At 41.8% G+C, this 21,369-nt stretch overlaps 1 protein-coding gene across 8 annotated transcripts in view; it reads left to right on the plus strand.

Annotated features, from left to right (window-relative positions):
• The window catches only part of R3HDM1 (R3H domain containing 1), a 546,502-nt gene that overhangs the window by 87,922 nt on the left and 437,211 nt on the right, over positions 1-21,369 (plus strand). For 5 of the 8 annotated variants that reach the window (XM_053698246.1, XM_053698242.1, XM_053698239.1 and 2 more), the window contains exons 4-5: positions 16,449-16,490; positions 16,809-16,898. The exons of 2 other annotated variants lie outside the window; for them this stretch is intronic. In XM_053698246.1, coding sequence (XP_053554221.1) covers positions 16,449-16,490; positions 16,809-16,898 — 132 coding nt within the window. The remainder of the gene's footprint in view (positions 1-16,448; positions 16,491-16,808; positions 16,899-21,369) is intronic. One more of the 8 variants, XM_053698243.1, reaches the window with a different exon arrangement.

Below are 21,369 nucleotides of genomic sequence, written 5' to 3' on the forward strand. Positions count from 1 at the left end.
GCTCCTAAAAAAAATTCTGTGGTCAGGAAGCAGAATGGAATTTTTAATTATAGTTATGTATTTAACTGCTCCAACAGAAAAAGAATGAATGTTGCTAATGTAACTATTTTAAATTAGTCTTTAATGCCATTATAATAATAAAAATATATAATGAAATGCTCTTATCCGTTGGAGCATATCATTTTATAACTGTCTACCCTACAATAATAGAGGAAGTGCCGCTCTAGACCCACAGAGCACTGTTGGTTCTGAGAGGAACTCGCCACTGATCCAACCAGCAGTGCTAGTTGCACGACTCAGATGTGCAGCTAGCGCTACTGATTGGATCAGCAGCAGGTTCCGCTCTGGATCAGCAGTGCACCACGGCGGGTCCTAACCGGCACATTCTCTGAGTTTTATACCTGTGCCAGGGGTTAAACACACAGTATTGCAGGGTCAATAGAGCATGTTATTTTAAGACGAACGTATTAGTGCGTGTAAATTTTCAACTACGATGGCCCTTTAATGGCCTTTTAACTGTTGAAAGGTAAATCGTAAATTGATTCTTTAGTGTACAAATGGTAAAATCTTGTTTAGGACATAAAAGCATATACTCGGCTTGCAGGCTGACATTACCCTGAAGTATCTTGTAATCTAGCATTTGTAGAATAGTTTACAGGCAGTTGTTTTACACAATTGTTAAATGCATGTTTTTTTTTTCTTCTTACTTGGGTTATAGAGGCCTGTTGAGTTAATGGGTTTTCACTACAGAAATGACAAGCAACCTTCACCTGATCTCTGGGTTAATTTATTTGTGCCAGGAGTTCAGTTTTAAATTGATGTTTCCTCAAACGTGACCCATGTTTTTTCATTAGATTCTGTTAATCTGAAGTGAATTAAGATCACAAGCATTTCCTTAAAAAAAGAATAACTGAAATGTCTATCTGGGGAACAAAAATGAGTTTGCTTTTTGCTTATTTCTGTGTTTAGTAAATGGTGTAGCTTAATTTCTCTTGTGATGTATCGAGTCCACTGATTCATCCTTTACTTGTGGGATATTCTCCTTCCCAACAGGAAGTGGCAAAGAGAGCACACAGCAGAGCTGTCCATATAGCTCCCCCTCTAGCTCCACCCCCCAGTCATTCTCTTTGCCGGCTCTAAGCAATCGGAAGGGTAAAGTGAATGTGGTGTTAGAATTGTAGTTTTTATTTCTTTCATGTAATTAGCAAGAGTTCATGAGCTAGTGACGTATGGGATATACATTCCTACCAGGAGGGGCAAAGTTTCCCAAACCTCAAAATGCCTATAAATACACCCCTCACCACACCCACAAATCAGTTTTACAAACTTTGCCTCCCGTGGAGGTGGTGAAGTAAGTTTGTGCTAGATTCTACGTTGATATGCGCTCCGCAGCAGGTTGGAGCCCGGTTTTCCTCTCAGCGTGCAGTGAATGTCAGAGGGATGTGAAGAGAGTATTGCCTATTTGAATTCAATGATCTCCTTCTACGGGGTCTATTTCATAGGTTCTGTTATCGGTCGTAGAGATTCATCTCTTACCTCCCTTTTCAGATCGACGATATACTCTTATATATACCATTACCTCTACTGATTCTCGTTTCAGTACTGGTTTGGCTTTCTACTACATGTAGATGAGTGTCCTGGGGTAAGTAAGTCTTATTTCTCCAACATAGGTGTGTCCGGTCCACGGCGTCATCCTTACTTGTGGGATATTCTCTTCCCCAACAGGAAATGGCAAAGAGCCCAGCAAAGCTGGTCACATGATCCCTCCTAGGCTCCGCCTACCCCAGTCATTCTCTTTGCCGTTGCACCGGCAACATCTCCACGGAGATGGTTAAGAGTTTTTTGGTGTTTAAATGTAGTTTTTATTCTTCAATCAAGTGTTTGTTATTTTAAAATAGTGCTGGTATGTACTATTTACTCTGAAACAGAAAAGAGATGAAGATTTCTGTTTGTAAGAGGAAGATGATTTTAGCAAACGTTACTAAAATCGATTGCTGTTTCCACACAGGACTGTTGAGATGAAGTAACTTCAGTTGGGGGAAGCAGTTGGCAGACTTTTCTGCCTGAGGTATGACTGGCCACATTTCTAACAAGACTTTGTAATGCTGGAAGGCTGTCATTTTCCCTATGGGGACCGGTAAGCCATTTTCTTAGATTAAGTAAAAGAATAAAGGGCTTTATAAGGGCTTAAAAAACTGGTAGACATTTTTCTGGGCTAAAACGATTACTTTGCTAAGCATATTTGGCTGATTATAACTCTTTATAGTTATTATAATCTTGGGGATTGTTGTTAAAAAACGGCAGGCACTGTATGGACACCTTTTTCAGATGGGGGCCTTCTCTAGTCATAGGCAGAGCCTCATTTTCGCGCCACTAATGCGCAGTTGTTTTTGGAAAGCAAGGCATGCAGATGCATGTGTGAGGAGCTAAGAACCACTGAAAAAGCTTATAGAAGGCGTCATTTGGTATCGTATTCCCCTCTGGGCTTGGTTGGGTCTCAGCAAAGCAGATACCTGGGACTGTATAGGGGTTAAATGTAAAAACGGCTCCGGTTCCGTTATTTTAAGGGTTAAAGCTTTCAAATTTGGTGTGCAATACTTTTAAGGCTTTAAGACACTGTGGTGAAATTTTGGTGAATTTTGAACAATTCCTTCATGCTTTTTCGCATATTCAGTAATAAAGTGTGTTCTGTTTAAAATTTAAAGTGACAGTAACGGTTTTATTTTAAAACGTTTTTTGTGCTTTGTTGACAAGTTTAAGCCTGTTTAACATGTCTGAACCATCAGATAAGCGATGTTCTATATGTATGAAAGCCAATGTGTCTCCCCATTTAAATATATGTGATAATTGTGACATAGTGTCCAAACAAAGTAGGGACAATGATGCCACAGATAATAATATTGCCCAAGATGATTCTTCAAATGAGGGGAGTAAGCATGGTACTGCATCATCCCCTTCTGTGTCTACACCAGTTTTGCCCACACAAGAGGCCCCTAGTACATCTAGTGCGCCAATACTTATTACCATGCAACAATTAACGGCTGTTATGGATAATTCTATTGCTAATATTTTATCTAAAATGCCTACTTATCAGAGAAAGCGCGATTGCTCTGTTTTAAACACTGAAGAGCAAGAGGACGCTGATGATAACGTTTCTGACATACCCTCACACCAATCTGAAGGGGCCAGGAGGGAGGTTTTGTCTGAGGGAGAAATTTCAGATTCAGGAAAAATTTCTCAACAAGCTGAACCTGATGTTGTAACATTTAAATTTAAATTAGAACATCTCCGCGCACTGCTTAAGGAGGTATTATCTACTCTGGATGATTGTGACAATTTGGTCATTCCAGAGAAATTATGTAAGATGGACAAGTTCCTAGAGGTTCCGGTGCCCCCCGATGCTTTTCCTATACCCAAGCGGGTGGCGGACATAGTAAATAAGGAGTGGGAAAGGCCCGGCATACCTTTTGTTCCTCCCCCTATATTTAAGAAATTATTTCCTATAGTCGACCCCAGAAAGGACTTATGGCAGACAGTCCCTAAGGTCGAGGGGGCGGTCTCTACTCTAAACAAACGCACTACTATTCCCATAGAAGATAGTTGTGCTTTCAAAGATCCTATGGATAAAAAATTAGAGGGTTTGCTTAAAAAGATGTTTGTTCAGCAAGGTTACCTTCTACAACCAATTTCATGCATTGTTCCTGTCACTACGGCAGCGTGTTTCTGGTTCGAAGAACTAGAAAAGTCGCTCAATAAAGAATCTTCGTATGAGGAGGTTATGGACAGAGTTCAAGCACTTAAATTGGCTAACTCTTTTATTCTAGATGCCGCTTTGCAATTAGCTAGATTAGCGGCGAAAAATTCAGGGTTTGCTATCGTGGCGCGCAGAGCGCTTTGGCTAAAGTCTTGGTCAGCGGATGTGTCTTCCAAGACAAAATTGCTTAACATCCCTTTCAAGGGTAAAACACTGTTTGGTCCTGATTTGAAAGAGATTATTTCAGACATCACCGGGGGAAAGGGCCACGCCCTTCCTCAGGATAGGTCTTTTAAGGCTAAAAATAAGCCTAATTTTCGTCCCTTTCGCAGAATCGGACCAGCCTCTACTTCTACATCCTCTAAGCAAGAGGGTAATACTTCTCAACCCAAACCAGCCTGGAGACCGATGCAAGGCTGGAACAAGGGTAAGCAGGCCAAGAAGCCTGCCACTGCTACCAAAACAGCATGAAGGGATGGCCCCCGATCCGGGGCCTGGATCTGGTGGGGGGCAGATTTTCTCTCTTTGCTCAGGCCTGGGCAAGAGATGTTCAGGATCCTTGGGCACTAGAAATAGTTTCTCAAGGTTATCTCCTGGAATTCAAGGAACTACCCCCAAGGGGAAGGTTCCACAGGTCTCAATTATCTTCAAACCAAATAAAAAGACAGGCATTCTTACATTGTGTAGAAGACCTGTGAAAGATGGGAGTAATTCATCCAGTTCCAATAGGAGAACAAGGGATGGGGTTTTACTCCAACCTGTTCATAGTTCCCAAAAAAGAGGGAACATTCAGACCAATTTTAGATCTCAAGATCCTAAACAAATTTCTCAGGGTTCCATCGTTCAAAATGGAAACCATTCGAACAATCCTTCCTACCATCCAGGAAGGTCAATTTATGACCACGGTGGATTTAAAGGATGCGTACCTACATATTCCTATCCACAAGGAACATCATCAGTTCCTAAGGTTCGCTTTTCTGGACAAGCATTACCAGTTTGTGGCACTTCCATTCGGATTAGCCACTGCTCCGAGAATTTTCACAAAGGTACTAGGGTCCCTTCTAGCGGTTCTAAGACTAAGGGGCATTGCAGTAGTACCGTACTTGGACGACATCCTGATTCAAGCGTCGTCTCTGTCAAAAGCAAAGGCTCATACGGACATCGTCCTAGCCTTTCTCAGATCTCACGGATGGAAAGTGAATATAGAAAAAAGTTCTCTTTCCCCGTCAACAAGAGTTCCCTTCTTGGGAACAATAATAGACTGCTTAGAAATGAGGATTTTTCTGACAGAGGTCAGAAAATCAAAACTTCTAAGCTCTTGTCAAGTACTTCATTCTGTTCTTCGTCCTTCCATAGCGCAGTGCATGGAAGTAATAGGATTGTTGGTTGCAGCAATGGACATAGTTCCTTTTGCACGAATTCATCTAAGACCATTACAACTGTGCATGCTCAGACAGTGGAATGGGGATTATACAGACTTGTCTCCGACGATTCAAGTAGATCAAAGGACCAGAGATTCACTCCGTTGGTGGCTGATCCTGGACAACCTGTCACAGGGAATGAGCTTCCGCAGACCAGAGTGGGTCATTGTCACGACCGACGCCGGTGTGGTGGGCTGGGGCGCGGTCTGGGAACCCCTGAAAGCTCAGGGTCTATGGTCTCGGGAAGAATCTCTTCTCCCGATAAACATTCTGGAACTGAGAGCGATATTCAATGCTCTCAAAGCTTGGCCTCATCTAGCAAAGGCCAAATTCATAAGGTTTCAATCAGACAACATGACGACAGTTGCATATATCAACCATCAGGGGGGAACAAGGAGTTCCCTGTCGATGGAGGAAGTGACCAAGATAATTCAATGGGCGGAGGATCACTCCTGCCACTTGTCTGCAATCCACATCCCAGGAGTGGAAAATTGGGAAGCGGATTTTCTGAGTCGTCAGACATTTCATCCGGGGGAGTGGGAACTCCATCCGGAAATCTTTGCCCAAATAACTCGATTATGGGGCATTCCAGACATGGATCTGATGGCCTCTCGTCAGAACTTCAAGGTTCCTTGTTATGGGTCCAGATCCAGGGATTCCAAGGCGACTCTAGTAGATGCACTAGTAGCACCTTGGACCTTCAACCTAGCTTATGTATTCCCACCGTTTCCTCTCATTCCCAGGCTGGTAGCCAGGATCAATCAGGAGAGGGCCTCGGTGATCTTGATAGCTCCTGCGTGGCCACGCAGGACTTGGTATGCAGACCTGGTGAATATGTCATCGGCTCCACCATGGAAGCTACCTTTGAGACAGGACCTTGTTGTTCAAGGTCCATTCGAACATCCGAATCTGGTTTCTCTCCAACTGACTGCTTGGAGATTGAACGCTTGATTTTATCAAAGCGTGGGTTTTCAGATTCTGTAATAGATACTCTGATTCAGGCTAGAAAGCCTGTAAGTAGAAAAATTTACCATAAGATATGGAAAAAATATATCTGTTGGTGTGAATCTAAAGGATTCCCATGGAACAAGATAAAAATTCCTAAGATTCTATCCTTTCTACAAGAAGGTTTGGAGAAAGGATTATCTGCAAGTTCTCTGAAGGGACAGATCTCTGCGTTATCTGTTTTACTTCACAAAAGGCTGGCAGCTGTGCCAGACGTTCAAGCGTTTGTTCAGGCTCTGGTTAGAATCAAGCCTGTTTACAGACCTTTGACTCCTCCCTGGAGTCTTAATCTAGTTCTTTCAGTTCTTCAAGGGGTTCCGTTTGAACCCTTACATTCCGTAGATATTAAGTTATTATCTTGGAAAGTTTTGTTTTTGGTTGCAATTTCTTCTGCTAGAAGAGTTTCTGAGTTATCTGCTCTGCAGTGTTCTCCGCCCTATCTGGTGTTCCATGCAGATAAGGTGGTTTTGCGTACTAAGCCTGGTTTTCTTCCGAAAGTTGTTTCCAACAAAAATATTAACCAGGAGATAGTTGTACCTTCTTTGTGTCCGAATCCAGTTTCAAAGAAGGAGCGTTTGTTACACAATTTGGACGTAGTCCGTGCTCTAAAATTCTATTTAGAAGCCACTAAAGATTTCAGACAAACATCTTCTTTGTTTGTTGTTTATTCTGGTAAAAGGAGAGGTCAAAAAGCAACTTCTACCTCTCTTTCTTTTTGGCTTAAAAGCATTATCCGATTGGCTTATGAGACTGCCGGACGGCAGCCTCCTGAAAGAATCACAGCTCATTCCACTAGGGCTGTGGCTTCCACATGGGCCTTCAAGAACGAGGCTTCTGTTGATCAGATATGTAAGGCAGCGACTTGGTCTTCACTGCACACTTTTTCCAAATTTTACAAATTTGATACTTTTGCTTCTTTGGAGGCTATTTTTGGGAGAAAGGTTTTGCAAGCCGTGGTGCCTTCCATTTAGGTGACCTGATTTGCTCCCTCCCTTCATCCGTGTCCTAAAGCTTTGGTATTGGTTCCCACAAGTAAGGATGACGCCGTGGACCGGACACACCTATGTTGGAGAAAACAGAATTTATGTTTACCTGATAAATTACTTTCTCCAACGGTGTGTCCGGTCCACGGCCCGCCCTGGTTTTTTTAATCAGGTCTGTTGAATTATTTTTTCTAACTACAGTCACCACGGTATCATATGGTTTCTCCTATGCATATTTCCTCCTGTACGTCGGTCGAATGACTGGGGTAGGCGGAGCCTAGGAGGGATCATGTGACCAGCTTTGCTGGGCTCTTTGCCATTTCCTGTTGGGGAAGAGAATATCCCACAAGTAAGGATGACGCCGTGGACCGGACACACCATTGGAGAAAGTAATTTATCAGGTAAACATAAATTCTGTTTTTATTGCGTCATTCTTGGCGCAGACTTTTTTGGCGCAAAAAAATTTCTTTCCCTTTTCCGGCGTCATACTTGTCACCGGAAGTTGCGTAATTTTTGACGTTTTTGTGCCAAAAGTGTCGGCGTTACCGGATGTGGCGTCATTTTTGGGTGTGGATTATTTTCAGCGGAATTGGCTGTCTTTATTTTATCCCTCCCTCTCTAGTGACTCTTGCGTGGAAGATCCACATCTTGGGTATTTATTATCCCATACGTCACTAGCTCATGGACTCTTGCTAATTACATGAAAGAAAACATAATTTACGTAAGAACTTACCTGATAAATTCATTTATTTCATGTTAGCAATAGTCCATGAGGCCCACCCCTTTTTTGTGGTGGTTATGAATTTTTTTGTATAAAGCACAATTATTCCTTATTTTTTATGCTTTCGCACTTTATTCTTATCACCCCACTTCTTGGCTATGCGTTAAACTGAATTGTGGGTGTGGTGAGGGGTGTATTTATAGGCATTTTGAGGTTTGGGAAACTTTGCCCCTCCTGGTAGGAATGTATATCCCATACGTCACTAGCTCATGGACTCTTGCTAATATGAAAGAAATGAATTTATCAGGTAAGTTCTTACATAAATTATGTTTTTCTACAAGCAAAAGTTTATTATTTTAAATGGTACCGGTGTGTACTACTTACTCTCTAGCAGAAAGGAGATGAAGAGTTCTGCAGGGAGGAAGATGATTTTAGCATGTTGTAACTAAAATCCACTGCTGTTCCCACAAAGGACTGAGGAGTGCAAGAAATCTTCAGTTGGGGGGAACGGTTTGCAGGTTAGGCTGCAATAAGGTATGTTCAGTCATTTATTTCTAGACAAGACTGTGATAATGCTAGAAAAGACTGATAATATCCCTATGAGGGAAAGGTAAGCTGGATTCAGAGACTGTGTAAGGAATTGCAAGCTTACATAACAGGGCTAATTTATGCTGGTTAACACTACTTCAGGGCAAACGTTTTTTATTGAAAAATATCCTTTTTTGAGACACTTTGAAGGTTCCTTTGGGTTTCTTTCATGGGTTGTTACCCACATGGCTATTATTAAAACACTTAGGAGTGTTTCTTTAGGCCTCACAGCACCGGAGTAAGGTTGGAGGGGCCTAATTTAGCGCCTCAGATGCGCAGTTATATTTCACTAGAAGTTCAGGCTGTTTCACATGGAGGGCCCTGCTGCAGTTTGAGGGCCTATAAGAAGCCTTTTCCCCACAAATCTGGTTCCTAAGGGCAGGTAGGGCCACAGCAGAGCTGTGGCAAGGTGCTGAACATTTTTTAACCGGTTTTCTGGCTTACTGTCAATCCGGTTTGGGCATTAAGGGGTTAATCGTTTTTATTGCTAGTGGTGCAATCTTACTAATGCTTTAGGTACATACTGTAAAAATTTCGAAAAGTTTGCTGCATTTTTCACTGTTTTGCAAAATTGTGTGCCTTTTTTATCTCTTAAAGGCACAGTAACGTTTTTTTCAAAGTGTGTTTTTACTTGATTAAAGTGATTTCCAAGCCTGTTTGTCTTACTACTAGTCTGTTAAACATGCCTGACATCAAGGAAAATCCTTGTTCAATGTGTTTAGAAGCCATGGTGGAACCCCCTCTCAGAATGTGTCCCACTTGTACTGATATGTCTATACACTTGAAAGAACATATTGTTGCACTTAAAAATGTGGCCCAAGATGATTCTCAGACAGAAGGTAATGAGGTTAGCCCGTTAACCTCTCCCCAAGTGTCACAACCAGTTACGCCCGCTCAAGCGACGCCTAGTACCTCTAGTGCGTCTAACTCTTTTACCTTGCAAGACTTGGCGGCAGTTATGAGTAATACCCTCTCAGTATTTTTAGCTAAACTGCCCGTGTTACCTGCAAAGCGTGATAGCTCTGTTTTTAAGAACAGATTCTGAGCATTCTGACGCTTTAGTAGCCGTATCCGATATACCCTCACAACGCTCTGAAGTGGGGGCGAGGGATGTGCTGTCTGAGGGGGAAATTTCCGATTCGGGAAAGGTTGCTCCTCAGACAGATTCAGATACATTGGATTTTAAATTTAAACTAGAACACCTCTGCTTATTGCTCAGGGAGGTATTCGTTACTCTGGACGACTGCGACCCTTTGGTGGTCCCAGAGAAATTGTGTAAAATGGACAAGTACCTAGAAGGTTCCTGTTTATACTGATGTGTTCCCGGTCCCTAAGAGGATTGCGGATATAGTTACTAGGGAGTGGGATAGACCAGGTATTCCTTTTGTTCCCCCTCCTTGTTTTTAAGAAAATGTTCCCCATATCTGACCCCATGCGGGACTCGTGGCAGACGGTTCCTAAGGTGGAGGGGGCTATTTCTTCACTTGCTAAACGCACAACCATACCAATTGAAGACAGTTGTGCTTTTAAAGACCCTATGGATAAAAAATTAGAGGGTTTACTTAAGAAAATTTTTGTTCAACAAGGTTTTCTTCTCCAGCCTATTGCGTGCATTGTTCCTGTAACTACTGCAGCGGCTTTCTGGTTCGAGGCGCTGGAAGATGCGCTCCAGACGGAGACCTCATGTGAGGACATTATGGACAGAATTAAGGCTCTTAAGCTGGCTAATTCTTTTATCACAGATGCCGCTTTCCAACTAGCTAAGTTAGCGGCAAAGAATTCAGGTTTCGCCATTTTAGCGCGCAGGGCGCTATGGCTAAAGTCCTGGTTGGCCGATGTGTCGTCAAAATCCAAACTCTTGAACATCCCTTTCAAAGGAAAGACCCTCTTCGGGCCTGAATTGAAAGCGATTATTTCAGAAATCACTGGGGGAAAAGGCCATGCTCTCCCTCAGGACAAGTCCTTTAAGACAAAGAACAAACAAAATAATTTCAGGAGCGGTCTCGCTTCATCCTCCCCTGCTACAAAGCAAGAGGGTAACGCTTCATAACCCAGGCCAGCCTGGAAACATTACCAGGGCTGGAACAAGGGTAAACAGGCCAAGAAGCCTGCAGCTGCCTCCAAGACAGCATGATGGGGTAGCCCCAGATCCGGGACAGGATCTAGTAGGGGGCAGACTCTCTCTCTTCGCTCAGGCCTGGGCAAGAGACGTACACGATCCCTGGGCTTTAGAGATTGTATCACAGGGATATCTTCTAGAATTCAAGGACTCCCCTCCAAGGGGAAGGTTCCACATTTCTCGTTTGTCTACAGACCAGACAAAGAAAGAGGCGTTCTTACGCTGTGTAGAAGACCTACATACAATGGGAGTGATCCACCCAGTTCCAATTGCGGAACAAGGGCTGGGTTTTTACTCAAACCTGTTTGTGGTTCCCAAGAAAGAAGGAACTTTCAGACCAATCCTGGATCTCAAAATTCTAAACAGATTCCTCGGAGTCCCATCATTCAAGATGGAGACCATTCGGACAGTCTTGCCAATGATCCAGGAGGGTCAATATATGACTACCGTGGATCTAAAGGATGCGTATCTGCACATTCCTATCCACAAAGATCATCACCAGTTTCTCAGGTTCGCCTTTCTGGACAAGCATTATCAGTTGGTGGCTCTTCCTTTCGGGTTGGCCACTGCTCCCAGAATTTTCACAAAGGTGCTAGGGTCCCTCCTGGCGGTTCTAAGACTGCGGGGCATAACAGTGGCGCCTTATCTAGACAACATCTTAATTCAGGCGTCGACTTTCCAAAGAGCCAAGTCTCACACGGAAATTGTAGTGGCCTTTCTGAGGTCTCACGGGTGGAAGGTGAACATCAAAAAGAGTTCTCTCTCCCCCCTCACAAGAGTTTCCTTCCTAGGAACCCTAATAGACTCGGTAGAAATGAAAATATTTCTGACAGAGGTCAGAAAGTTAAAACCTTTAACTATTTGCCGAGCTCTTCATGCCATTCCTCGGCCATCTGTAGCTCAGTACATGGAGACAATCGGTCTAATGGTAGCGGCAATGGACATAGTCCCTTTTGCACGGATACACCTCAGTCCACTGCAACTATGCATGCTCAAACAGTGGAATGGGGATTATGCAGATTTGTCTCCTCAAATACAGTTGGACCAGGGGACCAGAGATTCTCTTCTCTGGTGGTTGTCTAAGGAGCACCTGGCTCAGGGAATGTGTTTCCGCAGACCAGAGTGGATCATCGTAACGACCGACGCCAGTCTGTAGGGCTGGGGTGCAGTCTGGGACTCCCTGAAAGCTCAGGGCTTATGGTCTCGGGAAGAGGCTCTTCTCCCGATAAACATTCTGGAACTGAGGGCGATATTCAATGCGCTTCAGGCTATCTGCGGCCAAATTCATCAGATTTCAGTCAGACATCACGACTGTAGCTTACGTCAATCATCAAGGGGGAACAAGGAGTTCCCTAGCAATGATGGAAGTAACCAAAATAATCATGTGGGTGGAGGATCACTCTTGCCACCTCTCAGCAATTCACATCCCAGGAGTAGACAACTGGGAGGCGGATTTTCTAAGTCGTCAGACTTTTCACCCGGGGGAGTGGGAACTCCACCCGGAAGTGTTTGCCCAGCTGACTCAGCTATGGGGCACTCCAGAATTGGATCTGATGACGTCCCGTTAGAACACCAAACTTCCTCTTTACGGGTCCAGGTCCCGGGATCCCCAGGCGGTGCTGATAGATGCTCTAGCAGCGCCTTGGTCCTTCAATCTGGCCTATGTTTTTTTCCACCGTTTCCTCTCCTCCCTCGTCTGGTTGCCAGAATCAAGCAGGAGATGGCTTCGGTGATTCCAATAGCGACTGCGTGGCCACGCAGGACCTGGTATGCAGACCTAGGGGACATGTCATCTGTTCCACCATGGACACTACCAATGAGGCAGGACCTTCTAATACAAGGTCCTTTCCAACATCCAAATCTAATTTCTCTGCGTCTGACTGCTTGGAGATTGAAAGCCTAATTCTATCAAAGCGTGGTTTCTCTGAGTCGGTTATTGATACCCTGATTCAGGCTAGAAAGCCTGTCACCAGGAAAATCTACCATAAGATTTGGCGAAAATATCTTTTTTGGAGCGAATCCAAGGGTTACTCATGGAGTAAGGTTAGGATTCCCAGGATTTTGTCTTTTCTCCAAGAAGGATTGGAGAAAGGATTATCAGCTAGTTCCTTAAAGGGACAGATATCTGCTTTGTCTATTCTTTTACAGAAACGTCTGGCAGAGGTACCAGACGTTCAAGCGTTTAGTCAGGCTTTAGTCAGAATCAAGCCTGTTTATAGACCTGTGGCTCCGCCATGGAGTCTGAATTTTAGTTCTTTCAGTTCTGCAAGGGGTTCCGTTTGAACCTTTACATTCCATAGATATTAAGCTTTTATCTTGGAAAGTTTTGTTTTTGGTAGCTATCTCTTCTGCTCGAAGAGTTTCAGAGTTATCTGCCTTACAGTGTGATTCACCTTACCTGGTGTTCCATGCAGATAAGGTAGTTTTGCGTACCTAACCCGGTTTTCTTCCTAAGGTTGTGTCTAATAAGAATATTAACCAGGAAATTGTTGTTCCTTCTCTGTGTCCTAATCCTTCTTCGAAGAAGGAACGTCTGTTACACAATCTTGATGTGGTTCGGGCTTTAAAGTTCTATTTTCAAGCAACTAAAGATTTCAGACAAACAACTTCTTTGTTTGTTATCTATTCTGGTAAGAGGAGAGGTCAGAAGGCGACCGCTACCTCTCTTTCCTTTGGCTGAAAAGCATCATCCGTTTGGCCTATGAGACTGCTGGCCAGCAGCCTCCTGAAACAATTACTGCTCATTCTACCAGAGCAGTGGCTTCCACATGGGCTTTTAAAAATGAGGCTTCTGTTGAACAGATTTATAAGGCAGCGACTTTGTCTTCGCTGCATACTTTTTCTAAATTTTACAAATTCGATACTTTTGCTTCTTCTGAGGCTATTTTTGGGAGAAAGGTTTTACAAGCAGTGGTGCCTTCCGTTTAAGGTACCTGTCTTGTTCCCTACCTTCATCCGTGTCCTAAAGCTTTGGTATTGGTATCCCACAAGTAAAGGATGAATCCGTGGACTCGATACATCTTACAAGAGAAAACAGAATTTATGCTTACCTGATAAATTACTTTCTCTTGTGATGTATTGAGTCCACGGCCCTCCCTGGCTATTAAGTCCGGTAGGTTTTTTGTTTAAACTACAGTCACCACTGCGACCTATGGTTTCTCCTTTTTCTTCCTAACCTTCGGTCTAATGACTGGGGGGTGGAGCTAGAGGGGGAGCTATATGGACAACTCTGCTGTGTGCTCTCTTTGCCACTTCCTGCTGGGAAGGAGAATATCCCACAAGTAAAGGATGAATCCGTGGACTCGATACATCACAAGAGAAAGTAATTTATCAGGTAAGCATAAATTCTGTTATCTTTTGGGAGATAATGTAAGACCATATATGAAGTACTTAAGTAAATAACAAACTGCACATGCACAATCTCAGATTTAAAGTCTACGATGGGGTTTGCTTGTGAAACAAATATAACCATATCATTTTGGTTGTTTATGGCAAAAATGTAAAATGTGATCACTTAAACAAAACAATCATGGTACTGAGAAAACCCATCTATTTATTTTTCCGAAAAGGCTCTAGATAGTATTTGATATTTAGCTAATCATTAATGGGACATTCTAATATAAAAAATACATGCCCCTAGATAATAGAGTTTTAATTTTGCAATGGGATTAAACAGATTAGGTAAAACAATGTACATATAGGAACATAGGTAAGCACAAAGTTCCACTCTGGAGCTGCAACCCTTGCAGATTAGTGCATGTCCTTCTTGCATCAGTATGTCCCTTTAATGAGAAAAGTTACCACTCTTGTGTAAGAACTTTACATGATGATGAAGCGTTTAGTTTTATAAAAAAGAAAGCAGCTATGCCGCTGTATGTGGAGGTGCATGACTAATATTGTAGCCCTGACACCATTTTATTTTTTCTTCACCCTGTTGCATAATTTCAAAACTGCAGATTTATGTGTTTACAGTACACATTTATATATGTTGAGTGTGCTGAAGTAATTAACCTTACCCATATGTTATTGATATGTGTGAATTATCTCTATAGCCTCTATTTTCAAAATTAAAACTTTTGACGTAAAATTAAGTTATAAACTTTGTGGTCTACTTTATAAACAAGAAGAAAATACAATGTGAAGTGAAAATTCGAAATTGCAGTGTCTGTGATGTTTCAGAACTCACAGTAAAATCAGCTATATTACTTTTAACACATACATAAAAAAAAACAAAAAAACGGAAAAATATTGTTCTGTACAGTTGTCAAATAATAGTGAGAAAAAAACGTGTACTGTATTTTTAATGAACCGTTCTTAAAGGGACATTAAACCCTAAATAAATGCTAGGTAGAATGATGCATTGAAAGAAAAGATTAGTCTGAGAATAACATGTTGATGTATTTTTAAAAGTTTCATTAGCTGTTTAAAAATTGACGTTTGTTCTGTCTATATTTAGTGGCCCATTTATCAAGATCCGAATGGAGCTTGAGGGCCTTTTGTCAGCAGTTATGAAGCAGATCTGAGCAGGCGTACAGATCGCCACAATTCAACCCGATTGAGTACGATCGGGTTGATTCACACCCCTGCTGGCGGCCGCGAATCTGCAGGGGGCAGCGATGCACCAAGCAGCTCACGAGAGCTGCTGGTGCAATGTTGAATATGGAGAGCGTATTGCTCTCCGCATTCAGCGAGGTCTGTGGGACCTGATCCGCACTTTCGGATCAGGTCCGACAGACCTTTAATAAATAGGCATATAAGTATCTAGAAATCAATGGGAGCTGCCACGTTGTTGTAACTTAGATTACTTTCTCTGCTGTGGCCAATTAGGAACAGTTATAAATAGGTCACTAGAGTGTGCAGTCAATGGCTGTGTGGAATATAACGGTGCTCAAAATTTCAAAGTGATTACGCACAACTCCCGTTAAAGTGAATGCACAAACCTTGTTTTTAAAGAAATCTATAACACTGCATTTTTTTTAGCTTGCTTCTCCGTAACACTACCACCATGCGTATTAGCTTTGTATCTGTCATTAATGTTGTATCTACATCTTCACAACTTTTACTGTAGTTGTGAAATTGTGTGCTAGTGAGGCTTCTGACATTTGGCATTCGAAGCATATTAGAGGCCTTGTAAAAAAAAAAAAAAAAAAATCTGTTCAGTGCTATATCTTTTGTAGAAATTCTCCTTTATTCATGTGCCATTGTAAGATTACTTGCTGATTTAAGAATTCTAGCAGATGCTTCGGATTACTGTACACCGATTTCAGCATCCTATGCATCACTTTTTGTGGCTAATAGGAATGTAGCTGTTACTTTTTCTTACAGCATTAACAGGTTCTTGTAGGATATGATAATCTATAAAGCCAGTCACTATAGTTTCACATAAGAATGCCGTCAGTATTTTTTCCTAGTCGATTAAAGAAGCAATAAAACAGTTAACTTTAGTTAAAACTACATTCATATATGAATCCTTAACCATATTTATTTTGTATTCTGTCTATTTGAATGATCTTGTTTTTGAACATTTTAATATATAATTTGTTTTTTTTCTTCTCTCAGCATTTTCCATTTCAACAGTATTTAGATAGCAAGCTGCTAATAAAAAGAGATGCTATACCGCAGAGCACATTTATTGTTAAATATTAGACCAAAACACAGTTCCTCTTTAACTGTTTTTTTTTTTTTTAAGGTTTAAATTAGTTTTGCAGTGATTATCATTAAGAATTATGCTTGTGTTGACCGTTCTAAAAACATCTTTGCACTCAGATTTTTTTTAGCTATGTTTGTATTTGCACTCATATCTCTCTCTGTTTTTATTTTGTCTTAATGAGAACTTTTGTTATACCTACTCCTTTAGCGGCCAGTACAACCTTTGTCGCAATCAGGAAAAAGGTCGAAGGTATAGTAACCTATTTGTTTGCCGGCATGCTTGGATAGGCCTTCATGCATTTGTGTGCTGTCTTATTATAAATGCACATTTGTATTTACTTTTTTTTGTTGGCGCTTTTATTGTTTTGTGTATTTTTTGTTTTGTGACTGTGAATATAAAGTTCAGTCTTATTTTGCTTTCTGTACTGTTCAACTTGTGTGCTTTACTGAAAGGCAAAAGCTTTGCCATTTTATTTAATTTTGATGCAGCCACAGCATGCTGTGATGCTTTTGCTGTGGAAAGTCTTTTCTTGACCTTTTGGATCTATTGTAAATCATTTTTCTTCAGTCCAATTCAAAGTTAAAACTAGTTCGGAGTCTGGCTGTGTGTGAAGAATCTCCTCCTCCTTCCACAGCTGATATACCCCTGGATATACAGGTAATACATGCTTGTACCAATAGATTATTCTATTCTGCATGGATTCTTGTTGTGCAAATCATTTCAGAAGTTACAGATTAGTAAAACATTTTGAGCTGTAATTTAGACTTGACTTTTGTCTTTGAACTAGACACATTTTCTTGTGTTTGTGTGCTACTTTTATTCTAGTTAAAGGGACACTAAACCCAAAATCTTTATTTCATGATTCAGATAGAGAATATAAATTTAAACAACATTACAATTTACTTCCATTATTTATTTTGCTTTTTTTTTTAGATATCCTTAGTTGAAGTAAAAGCAATGCACATGGTGAGCCAATCACACGAGGCCTCTATGTGCAGCAACCAATCAGCAGCAACTGAGCATATCTAAATATGCTTTTCAGCAAAGAATATCAAGAGAATAAAACAAATTAGATAATATAAATAAATTAGAAAGATGTTTAAAATTGCATTCTCTTTCTAAATCATAAAAGAAAAAATGTGGGTGTCATGTCCCTTTAAGGACATGTAAAGTAGGATTTTGTTTTTAGCTAGTATTAAAAATACCTAATTTATAATCCACTGATAATGTCATAATTGTATTTTAGTTGGTTTTCAGAACAGTGTATGAATTATGAGTGCCAAAATTAATCTGGACTTGGGATGTATGTTAAATATTTAAAGGGATAGTTAAAACATATACTTAATGATTGTCTGGAGCATGACATTTTTAAACAACTTTTCAATTTACTTCTGTTATCAATTTTGCTTAGTTCTCTTGGTATCCTTTATAAAGAGTAATCCTAGGTTAGCTCTGGAAGTGTGCATGTGTCTAGCCATCTGCATCTATAGACACATGCACACTCCTAAGATCTTATAAGCCTACCTAGCTTTAATTTTTAATAATGGATACAAAGATAAAGCAAATTTAAAAACAGAAGAACTTTGTAAAGTTGTTTAAAATTCTATGTTTAATGTTGTCTTTACTGTCCCTTTAAATTTATGTGTTTATAATTTACTCCATCTAAAAATACATAAAATAGTTAATTTCTCTTGCAAGGTGTATCCAGTCCACGGATTCATCCTTTACTTGTGGGATATTCTCCTTCCCTACAGGAAGTGGCAAAGAGAGCACACAGCAGAGCTGTCCATATAGCTCCCCCTCTAGCTCCACCCCCCAGTCATTCTCTTTGCCGGCTCTAAGCACTAGGGTCTCTCTCGGGAGGGTAAAGTGAATGTGGTGTTAAAATTGTAGTTTTATTATCTTCAATCAAAAGTTTATTTTAAATGGTACCGGTTTGTACTATTTACTCTCTAGCAGAAAAGTGATGAAGATTTCTGCTGAGAGGAAAATGATTTTAGCATGTTGAAAATAAAATCCACTGCTGTTCCCACACAGGACTGAGGAGTACCAGAAAACTTCAGTTGGGGGGCAACAGTTTGCAGGGTGAACTGCAATAAGGTATGTTCAGTCATTTATTTCTAGACAAGACTGAGATAATGCTAGAAGACACTGACAATATCCCCATGAGGGGAGGGTAAGCTATGTTCACAGACTTTAGTAAGGAATTGAATGCTTACATAATAGGGCTAATTATGCTGGTTGACACTTATTCAGGGCAATCGATTGTTTAGCTAAGGAAAATATTGTTTGCAAGACACTTTGAAAGCCCTTTTGGGTTCTTTCTGAGGTTATTACCCACATGGCTATTTTTTATTCACTTAGGAGTGATTTCTTAGGCCTCACAGCTCCGGAATAGAGTGGGAGGAGCCTAATTTCGCGCCTCAGATGCGCAGTTAGAATTGCAGAGAATTTCATGCTGCTTCACATGGAGGGTCCTGCTGCTGTTTGAGGGCCTTAAAGAAGCTATATTCCCCCAAATCTGATCCCTAAGGGCAGGTAGGGCCACAGCAAAGCTGTGGCAAGGTGCTGTAGTAATTTTAACCGGGTGTTGGCTTTAGGTTGCTCCGGTTTGGGCATTAAGGGGTTAATCGTTTTGCAACTTGGGGTGCAATCTTATTAAGGCTTTGGGTACATACTGTGAAAATTTCAGGATTGCTGCATTTTTCACTGTTTTATAAAATTGTGTGCTCTTTTTATCTCTTAAAGGCACAGTAACGTTTTTTTCAAATTGTGTTTTTTATTTGATTAAAGTGATTTCCAAGCCTGCTTGTGTATACTACTAGTCTGTTAAACATGTCTGACACTAAGGAAAATCCTTGTTCAATGTGTTTAGAAGCCATGGTGGAACCCCCTCTCAGAATGTGTCCCACTTGTACTGATATGTCTATACACTTTAAAGATCATATTGTTGCACTTAAGAATGTGGCCCAAGATGATTCTCAGACTGAAGGTAACGAGGGTAGCCCGTCTGCCTCTCCCCAAGTGTCACAACCAGTTACGCCCGCGCAAGCGACGCCTAGTACCTCTAGTGCGTCTAACCCTTTTACATTACAAGACTTAGCGGCAGTCATGGATAATTCTCTTACAGCCTTCTTATCTAAACTGCGCGTGTTACCTGCAAAGCGTGATAGCTCCGTTTTAAGAACAGATTATGAGCATTCTGACGCTTTGGTAGCTGTATCCGATATACCCACACAACGCTCTGAAGTGGTAGCGAGGGATTTGATGTCTGAGGGAGAAGTCTCTGATTCAGGAAGGGTCCCTCCTCAGACAGATTCAGATACATTGGCTTTTAAATTTAAACTAGAACACCTCCGCGTTTTGCTTAGGGAGGTTTTAGCTACTCTGGATGACTGCGACCCTTTGGTGATCCCAGAGAAATTGTGTAAAATGGACAAGTACCTAGAGGTCCCTGTTTACACGGATACGTTTCCGGTCCCTAAGAGGATTGCGGATATCGTTACTAGGGAGTGGGATAGACCAGGTGTTCCCTTTGTTCCCCCTCCTGTTTTTAAGAAAATGTTCCCCATATCTGACACCACGCGGGACTCGTGGCAGACGGTCCCTAAGGTGGAGGGGGCTGTTTCTTCACTTGCTAAACGCACAACCATACCAATTGAAGACAGTTGTGCTTTTAAAGACCCTATGGATAAGAAGTTAGAGGGTTTACTTAAGAAAATTTTTGTTCAACAAGGTTTTCTTCTCCAGCCTATTGCCTGCATTATTCCTGTAACTACTGCAGCCGCTTTCTGTTTTGAGGCGCTGGAAGACTCGCTCCAGACGGAGACCTCATATGAGGAAATTATGGATAGAATTAAGGCTCTAAAGCTAGCTAATCCTTTTAGCACTGACGCCACTTTCCAAATAGCTGTTAGCGGCAAAAAATTCAGGTTTCGCCATTTTGGCGCGCAGGGCGCTATGGCTAAAGTCCTGTCGTCTAAATCCAAGCTTTTGAACATCCCTTTCAAAGGAAAGACCCTCTTCGGGCCTGAATTGAAAGAGATTATTTCAGAAATCACCGGGGGAAAAGGCCATGCTCTCCCTCAGGACAAGTCCTTTAAGACAAAGAACAAAGCTAATTTTCGTTCCTTTCGTAATTTCAGGAACGGCCCCGCTTCATCCTCTCCGGCTGCAAAGCAAGAGGGTAACGCTTCACAGCCCAAGGCAACCTGGAAACCTTACCAGGGCTGGAATAAGGGGAAACAGGCCAAAAAGCCTGCAGCTGCCACCAAGACAGCATGAAGGGGTAGCCCCCGATCCGGGACCGGATCTAGTAGGGGGCAGACTCTCTTCGCTCAGGCCTGGGAGAGAGATGTACACGATCCTTGGGCGTTAGATATTGTATCCCAGGGATATCTTCTAGAATTCAAGGGTTCTCCTCCAAGGGGGAGGTTCCACATTTCTCGTCTGGCTACAGATCAGACAAAGAAAGAGGCGTTTTTACGCTGTGTAGAAGATCTACATACAATTGGGAGTGATCCACCCAGTTCCAATCGTGGAACAAGGGCTGGGTTTTTACTCAAACCTGTTTGTGGTTCCCAAAAAAGAGGGAACTTTCAGACCCATCCTGGATCTAAAAATTCTAAACAGATTCCTCAGAGTCCCATCATTCAAAATGGAGACCATTCGGACAATCTTACCAATGATCCAGGAAGGTCAATATATGACTACCGTGGATCTAAAGGATGCATACCTACACATTCCTATCCACAAAGATCATCACCAGTTTCTCAGGTTCGCCTTTCTGGACAAGCATTACCAGTTTGTGGCTCTTCCTTTCGGCTTAGCCACTGCTCCCAGAATTTTCACAAAGGTGCTAGGGTCCCTCCTGGCGGTTCTAAGACCACGGGCATAGCAGTGGCGCATTACCTAGACGACATCTTAATTCAGGCGCCGTCTTTCCAAAGAGGCAAGTCTCACACGGAGATTGTATTGGCCTTTCTGAGGTCTCACGGGTGGAAGGTGTACATCAAAAAGAGTTCTCTCTCCCCCCTCACAAGGGTTCCCTTCCTAGGGACTCTAATAGACTCGGTAGAAATGAAAATATTTCTGACGGAGGTCAGAAAATTAAAACTCTTAACTACTT

This window comes from Bombina bombina, chromosome 1, assembly GCF_027579735.1.
Source record: "Bombina bombina isolate aBomBom1 chromosome 1, aBomBom1.pri, whole genome shotgun sequence".
NCBI lineage: Eukaryota > Metazoa > Chordata > Amphibia > Anura > Bombinatoridae > Bombina > Bombina bombina.